Source organism: Lepisma saccharinum, chromosome 2, assembly GCF_977018435.1.
Source record: "Lepisma saccharinum chromosome 2, izLepSacc3.1, whole genome shotgun sequence".
In the NCBI taxonomy this organism is placed as follows: Eukaryota; Metazoa; Arthropoda; class Insecta; order Zygentoma; family Lepismatidae; genus Lepisma; species Lepisma saccharinum.
In genome coordinates, this window is record NC_139230.1 from 4934087 (window position 1) to 4954022 (window position 19936).

Sequence of the window (19936 nt, forward strand, 5' to 3'; positions counted from 1 at the left end):
TAAAAATGTACCTTCTATGGTATATTAGATTGCAGTCTGACAGATTTGTTGATTCGTGAGAGGAAGAGAACATGGACTGCACTGACAGTTCATCTCGGTGGGTATAATTTTTTCCTTGCATGTATTATTTTATTAATGGTGCACATGACAATGTGCAGATTGTTGCAGAGAATTTTAATTAATAGGAATTTGTTACAAAATGTGTAAATGGTATCTGGGTAGACTTTTTAAAATTAAAATAGTATTGGCATGCATGTAATAATAGCATAGCAGGTATATATACATTTACCTTAATTGCAGGGACAATAATTTTGTTCTTTCGAATAAATTAATTTATGTACGGATTGTGTGTTTCTTTTAAAATTTTTAGTGAAGAGAAGGATGACAGTAGGAAGTCTGAAACACCAACGCCAGAAGTGGATGAAGAAGGATATAGTATTAGGCCGCGTGTTGAGCTATGGGAAAATGATAAAGGCAGTTTTTATTCCAGTTCTGATACAGATTCAGGTATGAATATAAGTTGGAATATAGTGATATACTTTCCAGATAATATATGCAAAAATAGAAGTGCATATTTTTTTCTTTCATGCAAATTACTGTTTGTGTAATAGAGCTGCACCGAACATTTGGCTAATGCCAGCCAAGCCGTTTTAGAAAGTCTCTCTCTCTCTCCCTCCTTTTGAGAAACTACTGTGATATTCGAAATTCTGAAAAATTACATTTGCTTAGAATTCCTTCTAGACCATTCATGTAAATTTTGTATGGATTGATTTTACTGTTGTCTAGATATCTGTGATGGAAAATAGGCTTATGTAGCCATAAAACTTGTGAATATGTAGACAACAGTGAAACAAACCACGCAAAGATTCATGTGAATGCTCTAGAAAGAATTTAAAACAGATGCAATGTTTCATAATTTGGAATATCATAATAGTTTCTTCAAAAGGAGATGAAATTTCGAAAATGGCTTGGCCTTAATTCCATCTCTGTGGGCATGTTGAAAGAATAACTGTCTGACTTGCTACTCATAGTGTCTTTAATTAATATAAGACGTAAGTGAGTTACTAAAGATATATCCGCGAAACTTACTTGTAAATGTTCTATTAATTTTGGTGGCCTCTGCTACCATCCACTCTGGAACTCGATGCTTTACTGTTAGGTCGACTTCCGGTTCCTGTTGTTTCCTTGACTACCGCTAGGGGCGCTCATGTAGCCATTTCGTCTGCTGCGCGTGATGGGTTTGAGCTGTTGTAATAGCGGGAGCCAAACATTATGAGCCTGACCGCTGTCGATGTTCAGCTCATGCGGAAAGTGCATAATTGCATGCGTCTCTTTGATTTTGGTGTCGATTAGGGTGTGCGATGTATGGCTAACAGAAACTTTTTGGATCTTGTGTTTGTTGAACTTGAGGTGCCTTGCTAGTCCGGTAGTGGGTTGGGATTTTTTTGCATCCGTTAAGTGCTGTTGTATACGCTTGTTGACAGATCTGATGGATCTGCCAATGTAATGTGAGTTGCACTCACACTGGGTGCCATATACACCTGGGTTGTCTAGTGGGGAAAGGAATGATCTCTTGTGTTTGCTTAGGGCACTGACTATTTTGTTCATTGGTTTGTGAGAGAGTTTTATGTCATATTGTTTCAAGGTCTTGGCTAGGCGGTTGGATGTAGTCTGGTGGTAAGGGAAGGCAAACCATTTAGCTTTATTGCTGTTGGCTGGGTGGTGTAGGTTAGGTTGTCGTACAAGTACAAGTACAATATATCTTTAGTAACTCGCTTACGTCTTATATTATCAACCATGTTGTTTAGTCCCCTTAACATGAAATAGTGTCTTTGTTTAAGAAACATGCATAGGAAGCAATCAAGTTGGTTGTTTCTTCCATTCATTAATGTTACAATGGACCTCAGCTATGTGATAACAAAGCTGAAAATCTGGAACAGAAATCAGCACAATTCTGCTATAGCCACTATGTTATAAGCAACTACAGATTACTTTGTGATATTTCCACCTTGATATGTTTGAGTACTTTTAACTTTGTTAGGACGATGGCAAGGGCCCCGGGTTTGAATCCTGGCATGTGCATATGTGTTCTGTGTGAGTGTCCCTTCATCAGTTTCATCACTCATCAGTCCCCCATTCCAGTTCATTGTGTCTGAAGAAAGGTGAAGAAGACACAATGAACTGGAATGGGGGACTGAAGTTAAACAAAGAATGGAAGAAGATGTTGGAAAGAGTGGAAAGGACAAGAGAAAAAGAGGAGAGGAGAAGGAAGAAAAATGAAGGGAAAAGAGCGTGAGATTAAAAAAGTCCAACCACATTCTATGGAAGTAATTGTGTTTAGCCTTTTAGGTGAAAGTAAAGTTGGGAAGTGAAAGTCATCTGCTAGAAAGTTCCAAACAACTTTCTAAATAGTCTGGAGGGAGTAATGTTTGTGTATATATATTGCCCTTTTGTTGTATCTGGTTACTTTTGTACTTGATACAGAGTCTGAAGAAGACCTTGCTAGAAGGTTGAAACGTTACGTTAGTTTATGTTTTTAATAAAATAAATTACTGCCTTGGTCAGCATAATTAGTTTTTAACAATAAAATGTTTTATGAGAGGGAGCAGGGTGGTTGGTACATATTGAACCTTGGGGCTAGATGTGGGTGGGTAGGGTGGTTTTACATGGTGAGAATGAAACAAGTGGGTAGATGCTTTACACATATTAAGTGTTCGGCACATCCTTATGAAATACGTTACTATCTGAACAGAAGTGTGCATGTATATCAGCAAATTGTGTACTAGCAGCCATTCTTTGTGCATTATTTTTCAGATGACGAGCGAGAGAGAAAGATTCATGTTGAAATAAAACCTTTAAGTAATGGTTCTGCTCCAATAAGTGCCAGTGTAGATCAGCTTAGAGAGACTGTTGGAAATCTGTCCATTTCACCAGTAAGCCTAGTTTCAGTAAGTATTTTTTCCTACTTTTTATTTTTTGTAATATTCATGGTATTAGATCAGTCTTCTGTTATGACATTGTTACAGAATTGTTAATAGTTTGTTTTTAGAGTAAAATCACTGTGGTTGTAGGTGCTCATTTGCAAGTAAATATCGATTTGCAAACTTTTTTTTAAACATTACTAAAACACATGAATTAAGTTAACGTAAATGCCACTTATGCAGGATGTGAATGCACATATTTGCACGTGTGTCAAATTTGTTTTCAATTAAAGATTTGACAAGGCATTGTGAAAGTATATAGTGATATTGACTTAATCTCCATAATTGTAATGTGTATTTTCCATGAGCATTGCTACGGTTGATGCACATTTTTCATTCAAGATAAAAGGTGCAACAGTACTTGTGTATGGCAGAGCTTTCTCGGGATGTGAGTAAATTATATCTGTGCAGTTTGGATGGTATAAAATGGTGATTGTTTTAGGCAAAGTATTTTTTTCTTGTTTTATATAAATTTTAAATCTTCTCCCTCACCCTCTCTTCCCTCCAAATCCAGAGAAATTTATTTTTGGTGACTTTCAGGGCTAGTGCAGAAAATGCCCTGGTTTTCATATTAGTAATCAATCCATTTGTGCATCAACACTGATAAGGGTTATAATTATGACTGAACTGATACCAATATATCAATATGAGAAATTAGTCAGTAAAACAACACACAGTACTGTCTTCTCCCTGATAGTGTAGTGGTAAAAACACCTTATAATCAATAAATCCTGGGTTCAATACCTGGTGGTTCAGATCTCACTTTAAAGTTTAGGTCTAGTCCCGATTAGCCTTTCTGTGCATAAAGTGAACTTATAAACAAACTCAAACAAAATTTTTGTGGAGTCTAAATATCCTGGAAATTGTGCATAATTGATACTTTTAATTGATTTTATACCAACATAGTCTGGCAAAGGTGGATTTTATGAGTAAATGATTTCTATTTTAATATTTCATTCAGTGATCTCGTGAAAAAAAAAAACTGGCATATTTATGATACAGTTGATTCAGAATAATTTAAAATTATTAGGGATGCGACAGATATTATCAGTCTCTGTCAGTATATGCTGATGTATCAGCATATTGGTAAAAGTGCTGATAATTACTGACCTGATATTTCTTTAATAACCTGAATTTAGTGCAAAATTCCACTACGTATTTTGATATTTTTCTTTGAATCAGTTCAGCCCTAGTTATAGTTTTATATTTTTTCTGGGTCTGTAACAATTGATTGTATTTCAAATAGATCAATGGAGTATGTAATCAATGTATTCCATTTTTCTTTCTAAACTACAGTGTGATATCTGATTGAATTATTTTTCTTCCTTTGTTAGCCAGGGACAAGACCAAAGCACTTAATAATAACACATGAGAGAGTCAAGGTAATTTACTTGTGTGACATGCTTGTTTGTCATACTAACATGGTTGATGTGTAATTGTGAATGTGCTGCATTTCTTAAATGTAACAGAAACCATATTAGACTTGTTGAAAATGCAACACGGAACCAGTACAAACACTAACTGTTCTTCATTTCTAGCAGATTGATGACTTGAGCATAAATTTAACCAGGATGTGGTTTATGTTACAATGTGAATTATAACCGTATCATCCCATACATTTTGTAGTAGTTACTAGCTGTTTGCAGTGTTTCCCCCATCCTTATATTTTTCATGTGTGTGCATAAGTGGTTAAGTTGGCCATGTAATTTGAATTATTCTGTTATTTTTCTGTCTGTTATTTTTCTGTCATAGATATTCTTAAAATATAATATTTTTCTTTTTCTGTTATATACTTGCAACAGTACTTAGATGGAGAAAACTACACTAGTGTCCAAAATTAAAGCAACAAACAGAAATCCTTTCCTCATGTGATTTTTTTTTTTGATAAATTTGCCAAGTTTAACCTGTTGCTATCGTGATTTTTTTGTTGATAAATCCTGGCACGTTAAGGTTAGTTTATTTTCTATCTTAAACCAGTTGTGTATGACATCATAAATATTACTATCACCTGATCGTATTATGTGGTCAAATGGACACAGAAAAGAATTTCCGTTTCTTGCTTTAATTTTGGACATTAGTATAGTATTCTGTTAATAATAGGCTCTAAAGGAATCATGCATTCTTCTTGTTTTTCAAATAGTTGTTTGTCTGTAAAATTTTGTCATGTACAAGGTGGTTATAATTAAAGTGACGGTGTTCAGAGTGGTATAGCACGGGCTGTAATGAGAGTAGCAGTCTGAAACTTCGTAGATATGCTAATGAAGCAATGTGCTCGCGAATTATGCAAAAAAAAAAATAGTTCCAATTCTCGCCACCAGGGTAAAAAATGGCGCTGTAAGCAGTCAAAACGTGGTATAGTTACAGGAAATAGGCAGGAAAGATCAAACACACGAGAACAATGATTCTGGCATGTTTATTAGGAACTATGGTTACAAGAACTGTTCAATATGGCCTCCCAATTCAGCAACATGCTGCATTCGTAACACGGCATGATCGACAGTTGCTCGCAGCATGTCTGGTGAAATCTGAGCGACATGTCGTTGTATGCTAGCTTTCAGATCAGGCAGAGACCGGACATGTCCCTGATAGACACGATCTTTTAAATATCCCCACAGCCAGAAGTCACATGGATTAAGGTCGGGGGATCTGGAAGGCCAATCATCTGGAAACTGCCTAGAGATGATGCGGTCATTAGTGAAGGTTTCTCGCAGCAAATCTTTCACGTGGCGAGCGACATGTGGTGTTGCCCCATCTTGCATGAAAATGGTGGTGTGTTCACAGTTCCGTTCTTGCAAAGCTGGAATCACGTGTTGCACAAGGAGGTCCCTATAACGTGCAGATGTCACTGTACACCTAACAGGCCCTCGAGGTGTCATCTCCTCAAAGAAAAACGGACCAAGAATGAAGGAGCTAGTGAACCCACACCAAGCAGTCACGTAAACTGAGTGCAATGGTTGTTCCTGCACAACATGTGGACGAGTGGAACCCCATATGCGACAGTTCTGAGTATTCACTGTACCGACCAGAGTAAAATGCACCTCGTCAGTCCACAGAATATTCCCCGGCCACATGTCATCCACTTCCATGCGTGCCAAAAACCGATGGGCAAACTCACGGCATTGTGGAATATCTTGGGGTTTCAATTGGTGCACAATTTGAATCTTGTAGGGATACTAGTGTAAAATGCACCGCAATACCTTGCGAACTGTTGACCAGGGGAGTGACAATTCACGTGCCACAGCTCTAGCACTGGTTGCAGAAGTTGAGGCATGTGCTGCACGGTCAGCTACAGCTACAGCAACTTTGTCCACAACTTCCACGGGGATGGGCCGCCTTCCTCTCCCTGGTGCAACACCCAATTTCACCTGTTTCCTCGAATTTCTTCATCATCTTCTTCAGCCCATTAATTGACATGGGCCCTCTTCTCAGCCCTTTCTGTTGGCGATATTTCCGCAGTGCAGCGTTACTATTGCTCCCATTCTGGTAAAACAACTTCACTAGCAGTGCACGGTCTTTCTTCGCAATAGCCATTGCTTTTTACACGGGAAAAATCAAACTTTTAATGTTTGGCGAACATTCACATCACTAAAGGAAAAAAAAGCAACAAGCGTCACCAACAACAACCAGGGAGCTCACACAATGGTTAGGCAATGTCACCGACTTTGACGTCAGAGTTACGGAAAATTCCACGTTTTGACTGCTTACAGCGCCATTTTTTACCCTGGTGGCGAGAATTGGAACTTTTTTTTTTTTTTGCATAATTCGCGAGCGCATTGCTTCATTATCATATCTACGAAGTTTCAGACTGCTACTCTCATTACAGCCCGTGCTGTACCACTCTGAACACCGTCACTTTAATTATAACCACCTGGTATATACGTAAACACATTAAACTATGTGCTTTTCCCCCATGTATCATGCATACTTTTTTCTCATTGTTTTAATATAGTTAGTTAGCTTAATACTTCCTATGTACATTGGAATATTTTTCTTGGCCAACCTTTATTGTGGCTTATATGATGGCTGGTAAATATGCCACAACAGAAAATCACATAATAATTGAATTGCAAAATAAATTTCCAAAATATGTGGCTGCTACTACTTATGTTTCCTTATAAGGGGAAACATGAAGTTAATTCTCATTCATGCATTTTCATTTTTCAGGGTAGAAGAGGCTCCTCCAATGCTGAATCAGATCATCACATGAAAAGATCACAGTCTGTTTCACAACAACTCGGAGGGTAAGTATATTATGCATGTTGTCTTTGCAACATTTTTCATCTGTTCCACGAGTAATTGTTACTAATACAAAAGTGAATCTCTCTTCAATGTTGTCTTCCTTTCCTTTTATTCTTGATTTTTGTTTTATGTTCAGGTTTTTCTTCACTATCTGCAACATCATCATTGATGAGGGTGCCATTATTTTTATTATGGCTGCTGTATGGAGGAATGGAATACATGAAACACTGAATTGTTTAAGACAACTGTCAGCCTGCATCAGCCTTCAAGTTCCCCAGACCTGATGTTCTTGTACAACTTCAGTTCATGACAGTTTAGTCATGCTGTCATTAAATGAACTTCTTAGTGGATATCTTTGGTTTCTTCTGTTCTGTTACTTTATCTTTTGTTCTTTTGTTTAAAAGGTGGCTGTAAACTCGTTGGTTGGTAAGATTAAACATTATACAAAATGTTGCCTGTGTAATGAATATATGCATATGTTCTTGTTTCAGTAAACCAAGTAGTGATTTACTTGGCTTGAATCTTTTTCAAAGCCCTACTGCATCGAGTGCCTCCACTCCGACAGGCATTCATCCCTATGCTCCTCTCCAGAGTCCTCCTGTTCTGCAGAGTCCTACAATGCAGTCACTAAGCAGTCCGCCAGTTCCTTGCTCAGATTCAGCTCCTCCATCTCGTTATTCAGGTATGTGTCTGTGTGAAATGACTGGTTTGTTACAGTATATTCAGACTTTAGATCTGTCATGTGCTTATTTCTTGAGGGTGGCATGGAGTCGACGGACATTTTTCAAATGGTCATAGTTAATATATGGAAACAGGGAAAAATAAGCAAAACCATACAACCAACTATGCTATTCATTACTTACAGATTACAAGCTTTTTTTTAAAAAAAAAACTACAACAGGCAGATGGCCTCTGTGTGCATCAACGCTGTTGTAAGGGTGTCTGGAAGTTACCGTACATGTGCCTCCATAGCCGCAACTTCTTCAAGAATGGCTTGTTTTAGTTTTTAATACTCGTGATACGTTTCTTCAAATTTCTTCACCCAAGCCAATATGGTATTCAGAGATGGTAGATGTCCATGTTGACCAACATTGAACTGATGTCTAAAGGCATGTTGCGCTCTGTCACAGGCTTTGTTTTGTAATAACTACAGTATGAGCACAGATAACACATTGCATTTTCCAACACTCCATTGCAACTGACTATATTAAATGGCATCCTCCCCTCTACCATCCCCCTTCCTGCCAACCATGACAAGCTATCATGCCTGCACAGTATTCAAATTTGAAATGTGTCAGTCGGCCCCGTATCACCCTGTACATACCTAATATGCAAGTTATCGTAAGTAATAAATCTGTGCTCTCACTATGTATACATTTTTTGCACATTCCAAAAGTCGCACTTGTTTAACATGTTAAATAACTTGGTCATTATTTGACTCCTCGTAAATATTATGAAGTTGGTTATGGCCTAAAGTTCGTTTTCATGCAATGCGTGGAAATTGTTCTTGCATGAAATGCACAGACTGCGAGGCAGGTTTGTTCCATGGAAATCATCTCCTAACAGACAATATGTGTGCATGGTTGCTTCAAACATAGGCGTGCACAGACCCTCTGATTAGGGGAGGGAAGGGCAGAAACATAGGTGCTGACTTAAGGGGTGGGGCAAGACACTTTTTGCCCCCCAAAATTCGTCAAGAAGTATATACATTATACATAAAGGAAAGGTCAATATTACAACCCCCCCCCTCCTCCTACCTACATATTTATATGAAGTTGCCACCGTAGGCAACAACCTTTATGAAAGTTCAGTCGGTAAAGAAAAACATCAATCCATCTCGCTGTTTACTGTATTGATGGGTAAACAGGGCTCTATATATAGTGTGTGCCTGGACCTACCAAAAATCCCCTTAGTGTAATTTTAGGCATATTATAGTTCAATTACATAGAAAATAATGCACTTCCTCCCGTAGTTGCTTGGAACTTTCATAGGCTTGAAAATACTTCATTTTCTTTAAGAGTATAATATTGTTTAACCCTAGAAAGCTAACGTGTCCTGTGCCAAATGTTAAAGCTAACCATTTGTCTGCTGGACTACTGATTTCTTCAGAATTAAAACACAGCGTAAATTTTGCAAAAGCTATTTTATTTACTACAAATGTTAGTATTTACTTCCAAAATACATGAGTAGCATGGCAGGAATGCAAAATTACATTTTTATAAGTCTTGTGTGCACTCAAAACAACACTTTGACTAGTGTTCACCACACATCTTTGAATCAACGGCAGCAGAAGAATCTGGTCATCCTCCTCTTGCTTGAGGGTCAGAATGCACAAATTTTCCTTCCTTGTTGTTGTTGAGCATCTGCATTAGTTTCTTGCATTCCACATTCAGGATGACAGCAGAATCTTACGAAGTTGTTATGGAAGTTTTGGTGTACGTTGACGCTAACGTTTCGTCCAGCAGACGATGCAAAATTAAAAACTGTTAAAAACACACTGAAGGAACGCTTGTAAAGAGGCACTGATACTTCCCTGTCAATCTCTTCGATCCAAATGAAGGTAGATGGGAGGGGAGTGGAAGATTTTAGTCGAAGGGGATGAAACAAGAAAACAACACAACGTGCGTAGTCTGCCAGATGATGCGTTAGCTTTCTATAGAGTTAATAACGGCAATAACATTCCTCTACACTAAATTTCTAAGTGAAAGTACATAGTGCATGGACATCTGGAAGGAGGGGGGCAAAGGTGACCCCCACCTCTCCCTGGAAAATGAATATCAAACTAAAAGTACATATTTCACACATATAATTTGATTTCAGTCAGTAATTTACATTAATTATCATAATGGGAATGCAGGATTGTGATAATTTCAAACTCAAGTGGTGTTTTTTCAGAGGGTAACACTATAATGAGGGCAATATAGGTCTTGTTAAGTCCCTGTGGCTTTAAAACTGCAGTAGTTCAGAAAATACAATACATTTTGGACAGAAAGTAACATGAAATGGCATACACAAGATAGGCCTGTCTGTAACTGCCATTAAAATCTGACTAAAATGGGCTTTAGCATTTGGAAAAGAGTATTTTCTCCCAGAAGAACTGGTGTTCTGCTGAATGCCATGTAAAAACTATCCATAAACAAATCACTGTAACTGATGCTTTCACCTGGAGCATCTTAAAAGAGGTAAAATATCTGGTTTCACCGAGTTCATGAAGCCAGTTATTTTCCTTCAAAAACATGTGTTTCATTATGACTTACGGTTTTGTGTATTTGTATGCACTTTGTGGGTGTGCAATTTTTTGTAAGGATAAAGGGAGACATATCAATGTGCTTGCAGAAAATACTGGTAGTGTTGAGCGTGAATTTTATTTCCGGAATGAAATATATTAAATTATAAATGTTAAGAATGGTACTTATTAATTGGTAAAATGTGATTAAAATTTAATAGTAGTATATCACATTTTGTGTTGTATTGGTCATAATTTCAATTTCTATAAACAGTTGTAAATTTTGTTCTGCAGTTCAATGCAATCAGTCATTCTTCTCAATGAAGGAAGACCAGCCCTGTGGCGGAGTGGTTAGCACATCATGCTATGACGCTAGGGGTCCCAGGTTCAAATCCTGGCCTGGGCATGGATGTTTCTGAGTGTCCATTCATCAATTTCATTATATCATCCATCTTCGCAAATTAGCCAAATGTGGCACAAAAGGTGAAATAAAATAATGCAAATCAAATCAAAATTCTCAATGAAGATTAAAAAGAATTTTTTTAATTACATTTAGGAAGCATGAAAAATGAGTGCATACACAAACAATATTATGCTACATAAAAGTCATAGTATTGCTAAATGTATTGGCTCTGTGCAGTGTGATCCAATTGCATTTTTAAAAATTACATAGTATTTTTTATAACAAAACCCATCAGAAGAACTTTGACTCTCAGTGTAAAGAAATATTGGTGCCCTCTTTCTTTTATGGAATATACTGGAGACAAAAAAATTCATAGTGATGTGTCAGTTTCACTTGGAGAGATGATTTTTTCTGTCAAGCCCTAGAGGCTACTACCATGGCCTCAACAATGACTGATACATGCAAACTTCTGAAATGTTAGCTTCCGTTTTCTCCTTAACTGTGAGGTCTACAAAAGACAATGGTGGATATCATTCTGAAATTCCACTGGATTATTTGATGTGGAATAACTACTTATTCCACATATTTATGGTGAATAAAAATCAAGATTCCAGTACAAAAACTGTACATATTTCGGGATCAAAAGCAGTATATAAAATGGCATTTTGGTGTTAAAATGGTGATATAAAAAGCTAAATGTAATGTAAAAACTATGCTTAATACACAAAATTAATGTTCACTTCTAATAGCTAGAGACATGCATATTTCGTTTTCGACGAAAACACGAAATATGAAATAACACATTGTAATGTTAATTTTTCATGTTTCAGAAAGGCGTGAAGTGCATTTTCCTACCCTGTTTTGTCACGAAATAATGCGAAATGAACTGTAAAATGCAAAATAGACTCTTAAAAATGAAATTTAGTGTTTAGTTACGTACGTGACACTTTCTGAAGTTTGAATTATCCTGCAAGTTATGCAATTCACGGATAAAATGATAATATTTGCTGTGAATATTTGAGAAGCAAAAATGGACCCTAAATTTTGTGTTTTTGTATTTCGCATTTTGCAGTTCACTTTGCATCTTTTTGTGACAAAACATGGTAGTAAAATGTACCTCACACCTTCAAAAAGATGAAAAATTAACATAAAAATAAATAAATAACCCATGGCACAACAGCCCATGAGGGCCACACATTGTGTTATTTCACATTTTATGTTTTCGTGAAAAACTAAATATGCATGCCCCAGGAATAAGATATAGGTGGAGTTATCACTTATGTTTTTCATTTAATTACCTAGATGTTGGAGACTTGTTTTCTGAAGTTGGAGATATCCAGCCTGCCCTGCCTCCTAAACAGTCCAGACAAAGCACAACTCCTACTCCGGGAACCGTAACAATACCAAGGCCTCCATCGCGGAGAGGGGAGGTATGCAAATTTCTAAATTATACTTCCTATATACGTAACAATTTAATTAATTTGTGTTGTTTTTTCTGTCGATTGATTGATTGATTTGGTGTTTTAAGTCCACTTTGTGCACAGTAAGGCTAATTGGGACTGAACCTACAGTTTAAAGTGGGATCCGAACCACTTGTGCCTCCACCGGGTATCAAACCCGGGACCCCTTGATTACAAGGCAAGGCCCCTTGTTTTTTCTGTGTCTGTGTGATTTGCTCATATATCTACCTATTCATAATTGGGAAAAGAGAGACGCAGTTTCTCCGTATTTATATCTACCTAGAAAGAAAGTACATAATGTAGAATGTATTTTTCATTTTGTGTTAATATGTATGGTAAGTAGGTAATCATAATACAAGTAATTAATGATTTGGATTATTTTATGCAATTGTGATCAGTAACAGAACTAGACAGTTGTTGCAGATTAACATTTTACTATGACATTACATAGAACTGTAAATTATTGTAAACCAGAAGGATGTCTGATTATTCTTATGCAATGGAACCTCTATTATATGTTTTTCAGGCAACTGTAGCTAAAAACTTACAAGGGAAATTTTGAAACATTTTTGCTTTGTTAGGTATACAGTGGTAAAGTGGGAAATTGAGAATGTAGTCAGGGTTCCACTGCAATTACACATTTGTATAGATGTCACATACACAGAGTATCTATGACAAATTATATAATTCCGGGTTCGATACCCGGTGGAGGCACATAGTAGTTCGGATCCAACTTTAAATTGTAGGTCCAGTCTCAATTAGCCTTACTGTGCATAAAGTGGACTTAAAACACCAACTCAATCAATCAATCAAATTATATAATTAAATACTAACAACATGGCAGAGAAATAAGCAGCTTATATACCTACTATCCTGAAATGAGATTAAAAAATAAACCGTAAGTTAAAGAACACTACTCAAGTACGTTTGTATTAGCTTTTAATGATTGATTTTAATTTCTATGTCCTTTCCAATGACATTGTGATAATGCTGTCCCTTTGTATCAAATATAAAATGCAATACTATGCGGTACAATATTTGTGAATATATTACTGAAAGTTTTAAAATTTTCAAGTTGTGCTTTTGTTTTTAAAGGCAGTATATAAATACTAGTGTAGTATATAAATTACAGTCACAGTCAGTCAGCTGGATTTGCTATATTTATTTTTAAAATAAACTAATGTCCAGACATGTACCTTAAGAATGGTGTACATTTTCAAACCTACCTGGGCAAGGCCTCCCCGATGGCGCAATGATAGTGTTATCGCCTTGTAATCAAGGGGTCCCAGGTTCGATATCCGGTGGAGGCACATAGTGGTTCGGATCCCACTTTAATCCAGTCCCGATTAGCTTTACTGTGCATAAATTGGACTTAAAATGCCAACTCAATCAATCAATCAATCAAACCCACCTGGTCTGCTCATCAGGATTTGAGAAAGGAAAGATGTTGCATTGGATAAAATAGTTAAAAACAGAGTAAAAACCTAAAATTCCCTAAACATCAGGAAGTCATGTACAGCCAGTTTTCCTTCACTGTTAGTTTAAGTATGTGTCTGGACATTAGTCTTGTAACCTATTTATGATGCGGGTGAATACAAGGCATGATGTTCAAGTTTTTCTTATAATCTTTAAAGTCGTGTAAAAATGAGTTCATTTCTTGGAATTCTCTGAAAAATGCAGAAACATTCTTAAATCTATCTAGAAGATATCAAATAAATAATTTGTTTGGTCAATTTTGTCCATTTTTTTAATGTTCATAAGTGGAGTGGTCATAAAAATACACACATATTTTTAGCAGGGCCCATCTCCACGTGGTCGTATGAGTCCTGCTCCTATTAGTAGAGCTGATAGTGTGGGTAGTCTGGAGTTTCGTACCTCAGGTGTTCCTGTAGGATCCTCTCGGGGACCCTCTCCTCTTACAATTGGAATGGCCGACACTATACCTTTGGCTGTGGCTTTCCATGAAATTGTGCATTCATACTTCAGAGGGATTGATGAAACCAAGTAAGTGCATGATGTTTCTTAGTAGTTTTGAATTTTTGACAGTACTTTTATGTTAAAAGAGGCTTTTTAGTGCCTTTGATACATGCTGTTTTAACTTTTGCTGCATTCTGATATAGTCACAGCTGCCTTGGTGACCAAGCATTTTGAGTGATTGACTTACAATGTTTCTACCAAAGGTTTCAGGCTTGAGTCCTGGCTTGGGAATGGGTGTTTGTGACTCTCCTTTCACAGGTTTCATCTAAATATCATTCATCTTCATCATTGGTATTAGCCTAAATACACAGAAAATCATTGTAAAAGAAAAGAAAAATGTAATCCTACATTTTCAAGCAAAACATAGGATGATATCAATGCTGATATTCTTACTGATTCCTACAAATACCGATGCTTGAACATTGTAACAAGGAAAATTGTGTTCAGAATAATGTTTAAATATCAATATATTATTCATTGCAATTATACCCCATAAATCTATCAGGGTTTTGTTTTAAAATGTTCAAAGAATTAAGCTTTGACAACAATATTATTACAAAATTAAATGAAATTGGTCATTTTTACATAATCATTAATTAATTTAATAATGAAAAGTGTTGCGTGGCATTTTTGCAAACTCTGCATACCCTGTGTGATGCCTACTGGAGTTTCACAAAATTTACATTCTTGTTTTAAAATAAATTTATCATAATACAGTCGAAAGTTTTTAAAAAACTAGCTTAATTAAACTGCATCCTGTTAAAGAGTTCTTAACAGACACCATTTCCCCTCTCCTCAAATTAATATGTTAATTATTTTTTATTGATATGGGGTTTATTTTTAGGTGCCAGGTTAAATTGTCAGGAGATATGATGCTGTCCTTCCCAGCAGGAATCGTTACAGTGCTTGCTAACAATCCAAGTCCAGCACAACTGACATTTCGCATTCGAAATATAAGCAGACTTGAGAATGTTCTTCCTAATAAGCAGCTTGTCAGCATGTAAGTAAATATGCAATAAAAAAAATGACAAGTGTAACCATGGTACCATTATACGTGAGTAATGTCTCATGTATTGGTGGCATACATGCATCCTTACATACATACATGACTAGGGCTGAGCTGATATCACTCTTACCTATTCCCACTGATGCTGATGCCAATACTTGAAAATTGTAACAGTTCAAAGTAATTCCAAATATTTTAATGTCCAAGTCGTCATCATCCTCCTTTGCCTTTTCCTGCTTCTGGCTGGATCGGCATAGAAGTCAAGCCTCTCCATTTTTTCCTGGTCTTCCACCACTCCTCCCTTTCCATGGTGTTCCATTCTTGTCCTCCTCTCCTAACTCTCTCCACTATTGGCTCTTTCCACAGACATCTTGGTCTCCCCTTTGGCCTTATTCCCACTCCTTGTGCATTGTAAGCTCTTACTGGTAGTCTTTCTGCATCCATCCTCTTCATCTGTCCAAACCATCTCATCTGTGCCTGATGTATTCTGTCCTGAAGCTTGACCACCCCCACTGTCTGTCGTATCTCCTCGTTCCTTATTCTATCCCTCCTAGTCTTCCCCAATATACTTCTTAGTTCTTACAAATATCATCTCCTCTGCCTGCATCTTTCTTTTCTCTTTCTCTGTCATTGTCCAAGTCTCTGGTCCATACGTAATTATTGGCACACAGTATGTGCTATATATTACCTTCATGCATTTCATAGAGGTTTAAATTTGAATACTGTGCAAGTATTCAAATTTAAACCTCTTGCTTTAAAATATCCATAATTTCACATGAGATAATAATTAAGGTACTCACGTTTTCCGCGAAACTGTTTTACATTATTTCCTATTAATTTCGGTAGCTACTGCCACCATCCTCGTTGGAATTCGTTGTGTTGTTGCTCGGCACGTTTCTGTTGTTTTTCCTAAATCGCTGCTAGGCATGCTGCTGTCACCTGTATGTCGGCATATATGTCGTCTGCTGTTCACCGGTGTTAATTGCTGCAATAACGGAAGCCAGGTGTGGTGTGCCTGACCACTATCTATGTTCAGTTCATGGTTGTAGTGCATGATGGCATGTGTTTCTTTAATTTTTGTGTCTATGAGAGTGTGTGCTTTGTGTGTGTGTGTTAGGAAAAAACAACAAACGTGCCAAGCAACAACACAACAAATTCCAACGAGGATGGTGGCAGTGGCTACCGAAATTAATAGAAAATAATGTAAAACAGCTTCGCGGAAAATGTGAGTACCTTAATTATCTATTACCGGGTCTCTCATTCCAATAGTATGAATGCGATAATAATTTATTCATGATGAATGCGGTAAACTCAGTTTAAGTATTACGTTTGTGAAGTTTCGTGTTTCTGCTTTGCAGAATGAAATGCACCCTTAGTGAATGAAGGCAGTAAGCTTTCAAAATTAATCTGAAAAAAACTATCCAATTCTACAACATGGAAACTGAACATATTTGATAATCATTTACTCACCTAATTCATTTCACTCCACAATGTTGTAGCCAGAATAATGAAAAATATTCATTCATTTTGCATCATTTTCAGCATATTTAGACTCAATGAGAGTTCCACATCGCATTTTTGCAGACTCTTGTGAAACACCCGCACTCCAGAAGAGTATCAGCTCGCACTGATACTTTCCGATACTGACATCACTCGTATCGACCAATACCAATACATCAGCATCTGCTCAGCCCTAATATACATATATGTATTTGGTCTAGGAATTAATTCGTGCGGTTGTTCTGCACACATTGAAGCTGTAGTTCAAACACAAAATACATAAATACCTTAAGAAAAATATTGTCCATCGCGAGCCACCACTTTCGCCCATATGTCAGGCAAGTTACGGATTCCGTGGCGAAAGAAGTCCTCATCCTTTGAAGCGATCCAGTCAGAGACCCATTTTTCGATATCTTCTGAAGAAGTGAACCGCTGTCCAATCAAATCGTTATTCATGCAATCGAACAAGTAGTAGTCCGAAGGAGCAATGTCTGGTGAATACGGCGGGTGGGGTAAAACTTCCCATCCGACATTTTCTAAATAGGTTTTGACCAGTTTTGCGACATGTGGGCGAGCGTTATCATGTTGAAAAATAAGTTTATCATGTCTGTTCTCCCATTCTGGTCGTTTCCTGGCCAGAGCTTGCTTCAAACGCATTAATTGTTGTCGGTAACGTTCTCCATTAATAGTTTCACCCGGTTGCTTCAGCTCATAGTACACCACACCTTTCATATCCCACCATATGCACAGCATAACCTTTGCACAGTGAATATCTCATTTCGGTTGTGATGGACCTGGTTCACCTGGCTTCACCCAGACCTTTTTTTGTTTCGGGTTCTCGTAATGGATCCACTTCTCGTCGCCAGTAACAATGCGATGCAAAAAAACCCCTTTCTTTTCTGTCTTTGAAGCAGCAATTTGCAAATGGTTTTTCGTCTTTCAACGTCTCTGTCTTTCAATTAATGTGGAACCCAATGTGACATCTTTTGAATCGTTCCCATGGCTTTGAAGCATTTGGAAACTGTCGTTTGATAAACGCCTAATGCTTCTGCAAGTTCTCCTGCATTCGACGCGAATCCTGATCGAGCAATGCTCTCAATTCTTCGTCTTCAAATTTTTTTGGCTGTCCAGGTCGCTCTTGGTCTTCTAGGCCGAAGTCACCACTTCTAAACCGTGCAAACCACTTCTGACATGTTCGCTCAGCTAGCGCATGGTCACCATACACTTCCACCAAAATACGATGACTTTCGGTTAGCACTTTTCTGCATGTTAAAGTAATGAAGCAGAACACCCCGCAAAAACATGTTATCTGGCATGAACTGCACCATGTTCAGTTGACTACAAAATGCTGTTGTTGATGCGTCAATCAACTGCCCTATACTATGAACGATGCACGCTGACAGGAGTTTTCAACGCTTGTGTGGATACACGGAACTGTGGGACGATACACTCATTACGCCATCTCTTGTCCAGGCGCACAAATTAATTCCTAGACCAAATACATATTATTTTCTCATTTTATGGTCTGTTTAGATTTCCAAATGATGCAATTTGCTTTATTTGGTCATTTCCTATATTTTGTGTAGTTATAATTTGATAGTATAATTGTACATCATAACACTTCATGTATGTAGGGCAAAAAGACTGTGTTATTTAGTTAACAAGGATGTAAGAAGAATAAAGTTAGTTTAAGAAGCATGTCATGCTGGAAAATTATTTGTAAACATTACTACTGCATACTGAAAGTAAATGTATCATTAAATATCCCCTTTAAATATTCATTATTTTGCTGATTGCCAGTGCATTTTCAGTTATCAGAAATTTTTACATCAATACTTTTATTTACATCTGTCATATTATCATATTGTTTCTTTGCTGATTTTTTAAAACGTACTGGATATAGTGCATAAGTGGATGGTAATTATTTTTCCACAAATTCTACATATTTTCAGCCCCCCTGTGGCAGAGTGGTTAGCACATTGCGCTACGACGCCAGGGATCCTGGGTTCGAATCCCGACCAGGGCATGGATGTTTGTGAGTGTCCATTCATCAATTTCATTATATCACCACTCATCCCCATCTTTGCAAATTAGCCAAAAGTGGCACAAAAGGCAAAGTAAAAAAAAGCAAGTCAATCAGTCTACATATTTTCAGGTCTAAGAAAACATTGTAAGGTCAGAGTATTTCTGATTTTTTTTCTTTTTATTTGTTTTATAATTACAGTCTTGTTTATAACATTACAGTGTAACTCTATTGCTTTAGACATATCATTATTATGGTAGTCTCGTGTAAACATAAAAAATGTACTTTATATTTTGTTGTTATAGCATTGTTGTGAGGTGTATATTGTCCATTTTATTTTTCTTTCATGTTTAGTGACTCGGTTCAGTCAAATGCTGATAGCACTGTTTTCGAGTTCAACATGAGTGCCTTAACAGCCCTGCTGAGGAGACAATCAGAACAAAATCCATCAGCATCATATTTTAATGTGGATATCTTAAAATATCAGGTGAATATTTAACATTTGTTCATAAGGTAAATAGTGACAGGTGCATCCCAATGTAGAAATTTTAGCAGAAAATGAGATTTTGTGCTACATGATTTACATTTCCCCTTTACAACACTAATGGAAACCTCAACTTTTGTGTGAAAAATTTAATTGGAAAATATCTTTTACTACAAGATGTATTATTTCTACTTACTTTCCTCTATATTTCAAGATTGTTTTCTCTTAATTTTGATATTCTATCCTCTTAAATTTTGATCTTATCTTCTATTCAGGTTATTTCTTTCCCTTTATTTTAAAATGTGAAGATGTTGTCACTCATAAATTCAAGCATACAAAATCGGAATAGAAATATGTCAGTCAGATTTAACATATATGCCATTTTATGTTACAATATTAGTTGAAAATTCCACTTTCTGCATGTTCCACACAATTTCTGAACTCTGGAATAGTGCAAGCATACATCAGTTTCAGTATCCATTTGGCCATATTACAATGATTAAATTTAATTGATGAGAAACCTGCTTATTACTTACCTTAATTAATTGTTCTGTCCCTCTCTCCATTTCATTAAATAGGTGGGTTACTGAAATCACACATTCTGTGGGAAATAGATCCCAGGCTTCAATCCTGGCCT

The 19936-nt window shown here is 36.8% G+C and overlaps 1 protein-coding gene across 5 annotated transcripts in view; it reads left to right on the top strand.

The window, feature by feature from the left end:
* LOC145983883 (F-BAR domain only protein 2) overlaps nucleotides 1-19936 on the top strand; it is a 109776-nt gene that overhangs the window by 75811 nt on the left and 14029 nt on the right. For 3 of the 5 annotated variants that reach the window (XM_083116967.1, XM_083116971.1, XM_083116972.1), the window contains 8 exons: nucleotides 371-507; nucleotides 2815-2948; nucleotides 7146-7222; nucleotides 7712-7902; nucleotides 12152-12279; nucleotides 14105-14313; nucleotides 15131-15286; nucleotides 19170-19302. In XM_083116967.1, coding sequence (XP_082973093.1) covers nucleotides 371-507; nucleotides 2815-2948; nucleotides 7146-7222; nucleotides 7712-7902; nucleotides 12152-12279; nucleotides 14105-14313; nucleotides 15131-15286; nucleotides 19170-19302 — 1165 coding nt within the window. The remainder of the gene's footprint in view (nucleotides 1-370; nucleotides 508-2814; nucleotides 2949-7145; nucleotides 7223-7711; nucleotides 7903-12151; nucleotides 12280-14104; nucleotides 14314-15130; nucleotides 15287-19169; nucleotides 19303-19936) is intronic. The other 2 variants (XM_083116969.1, XM_083116970.1) reach the window with 2 other exon arrangements.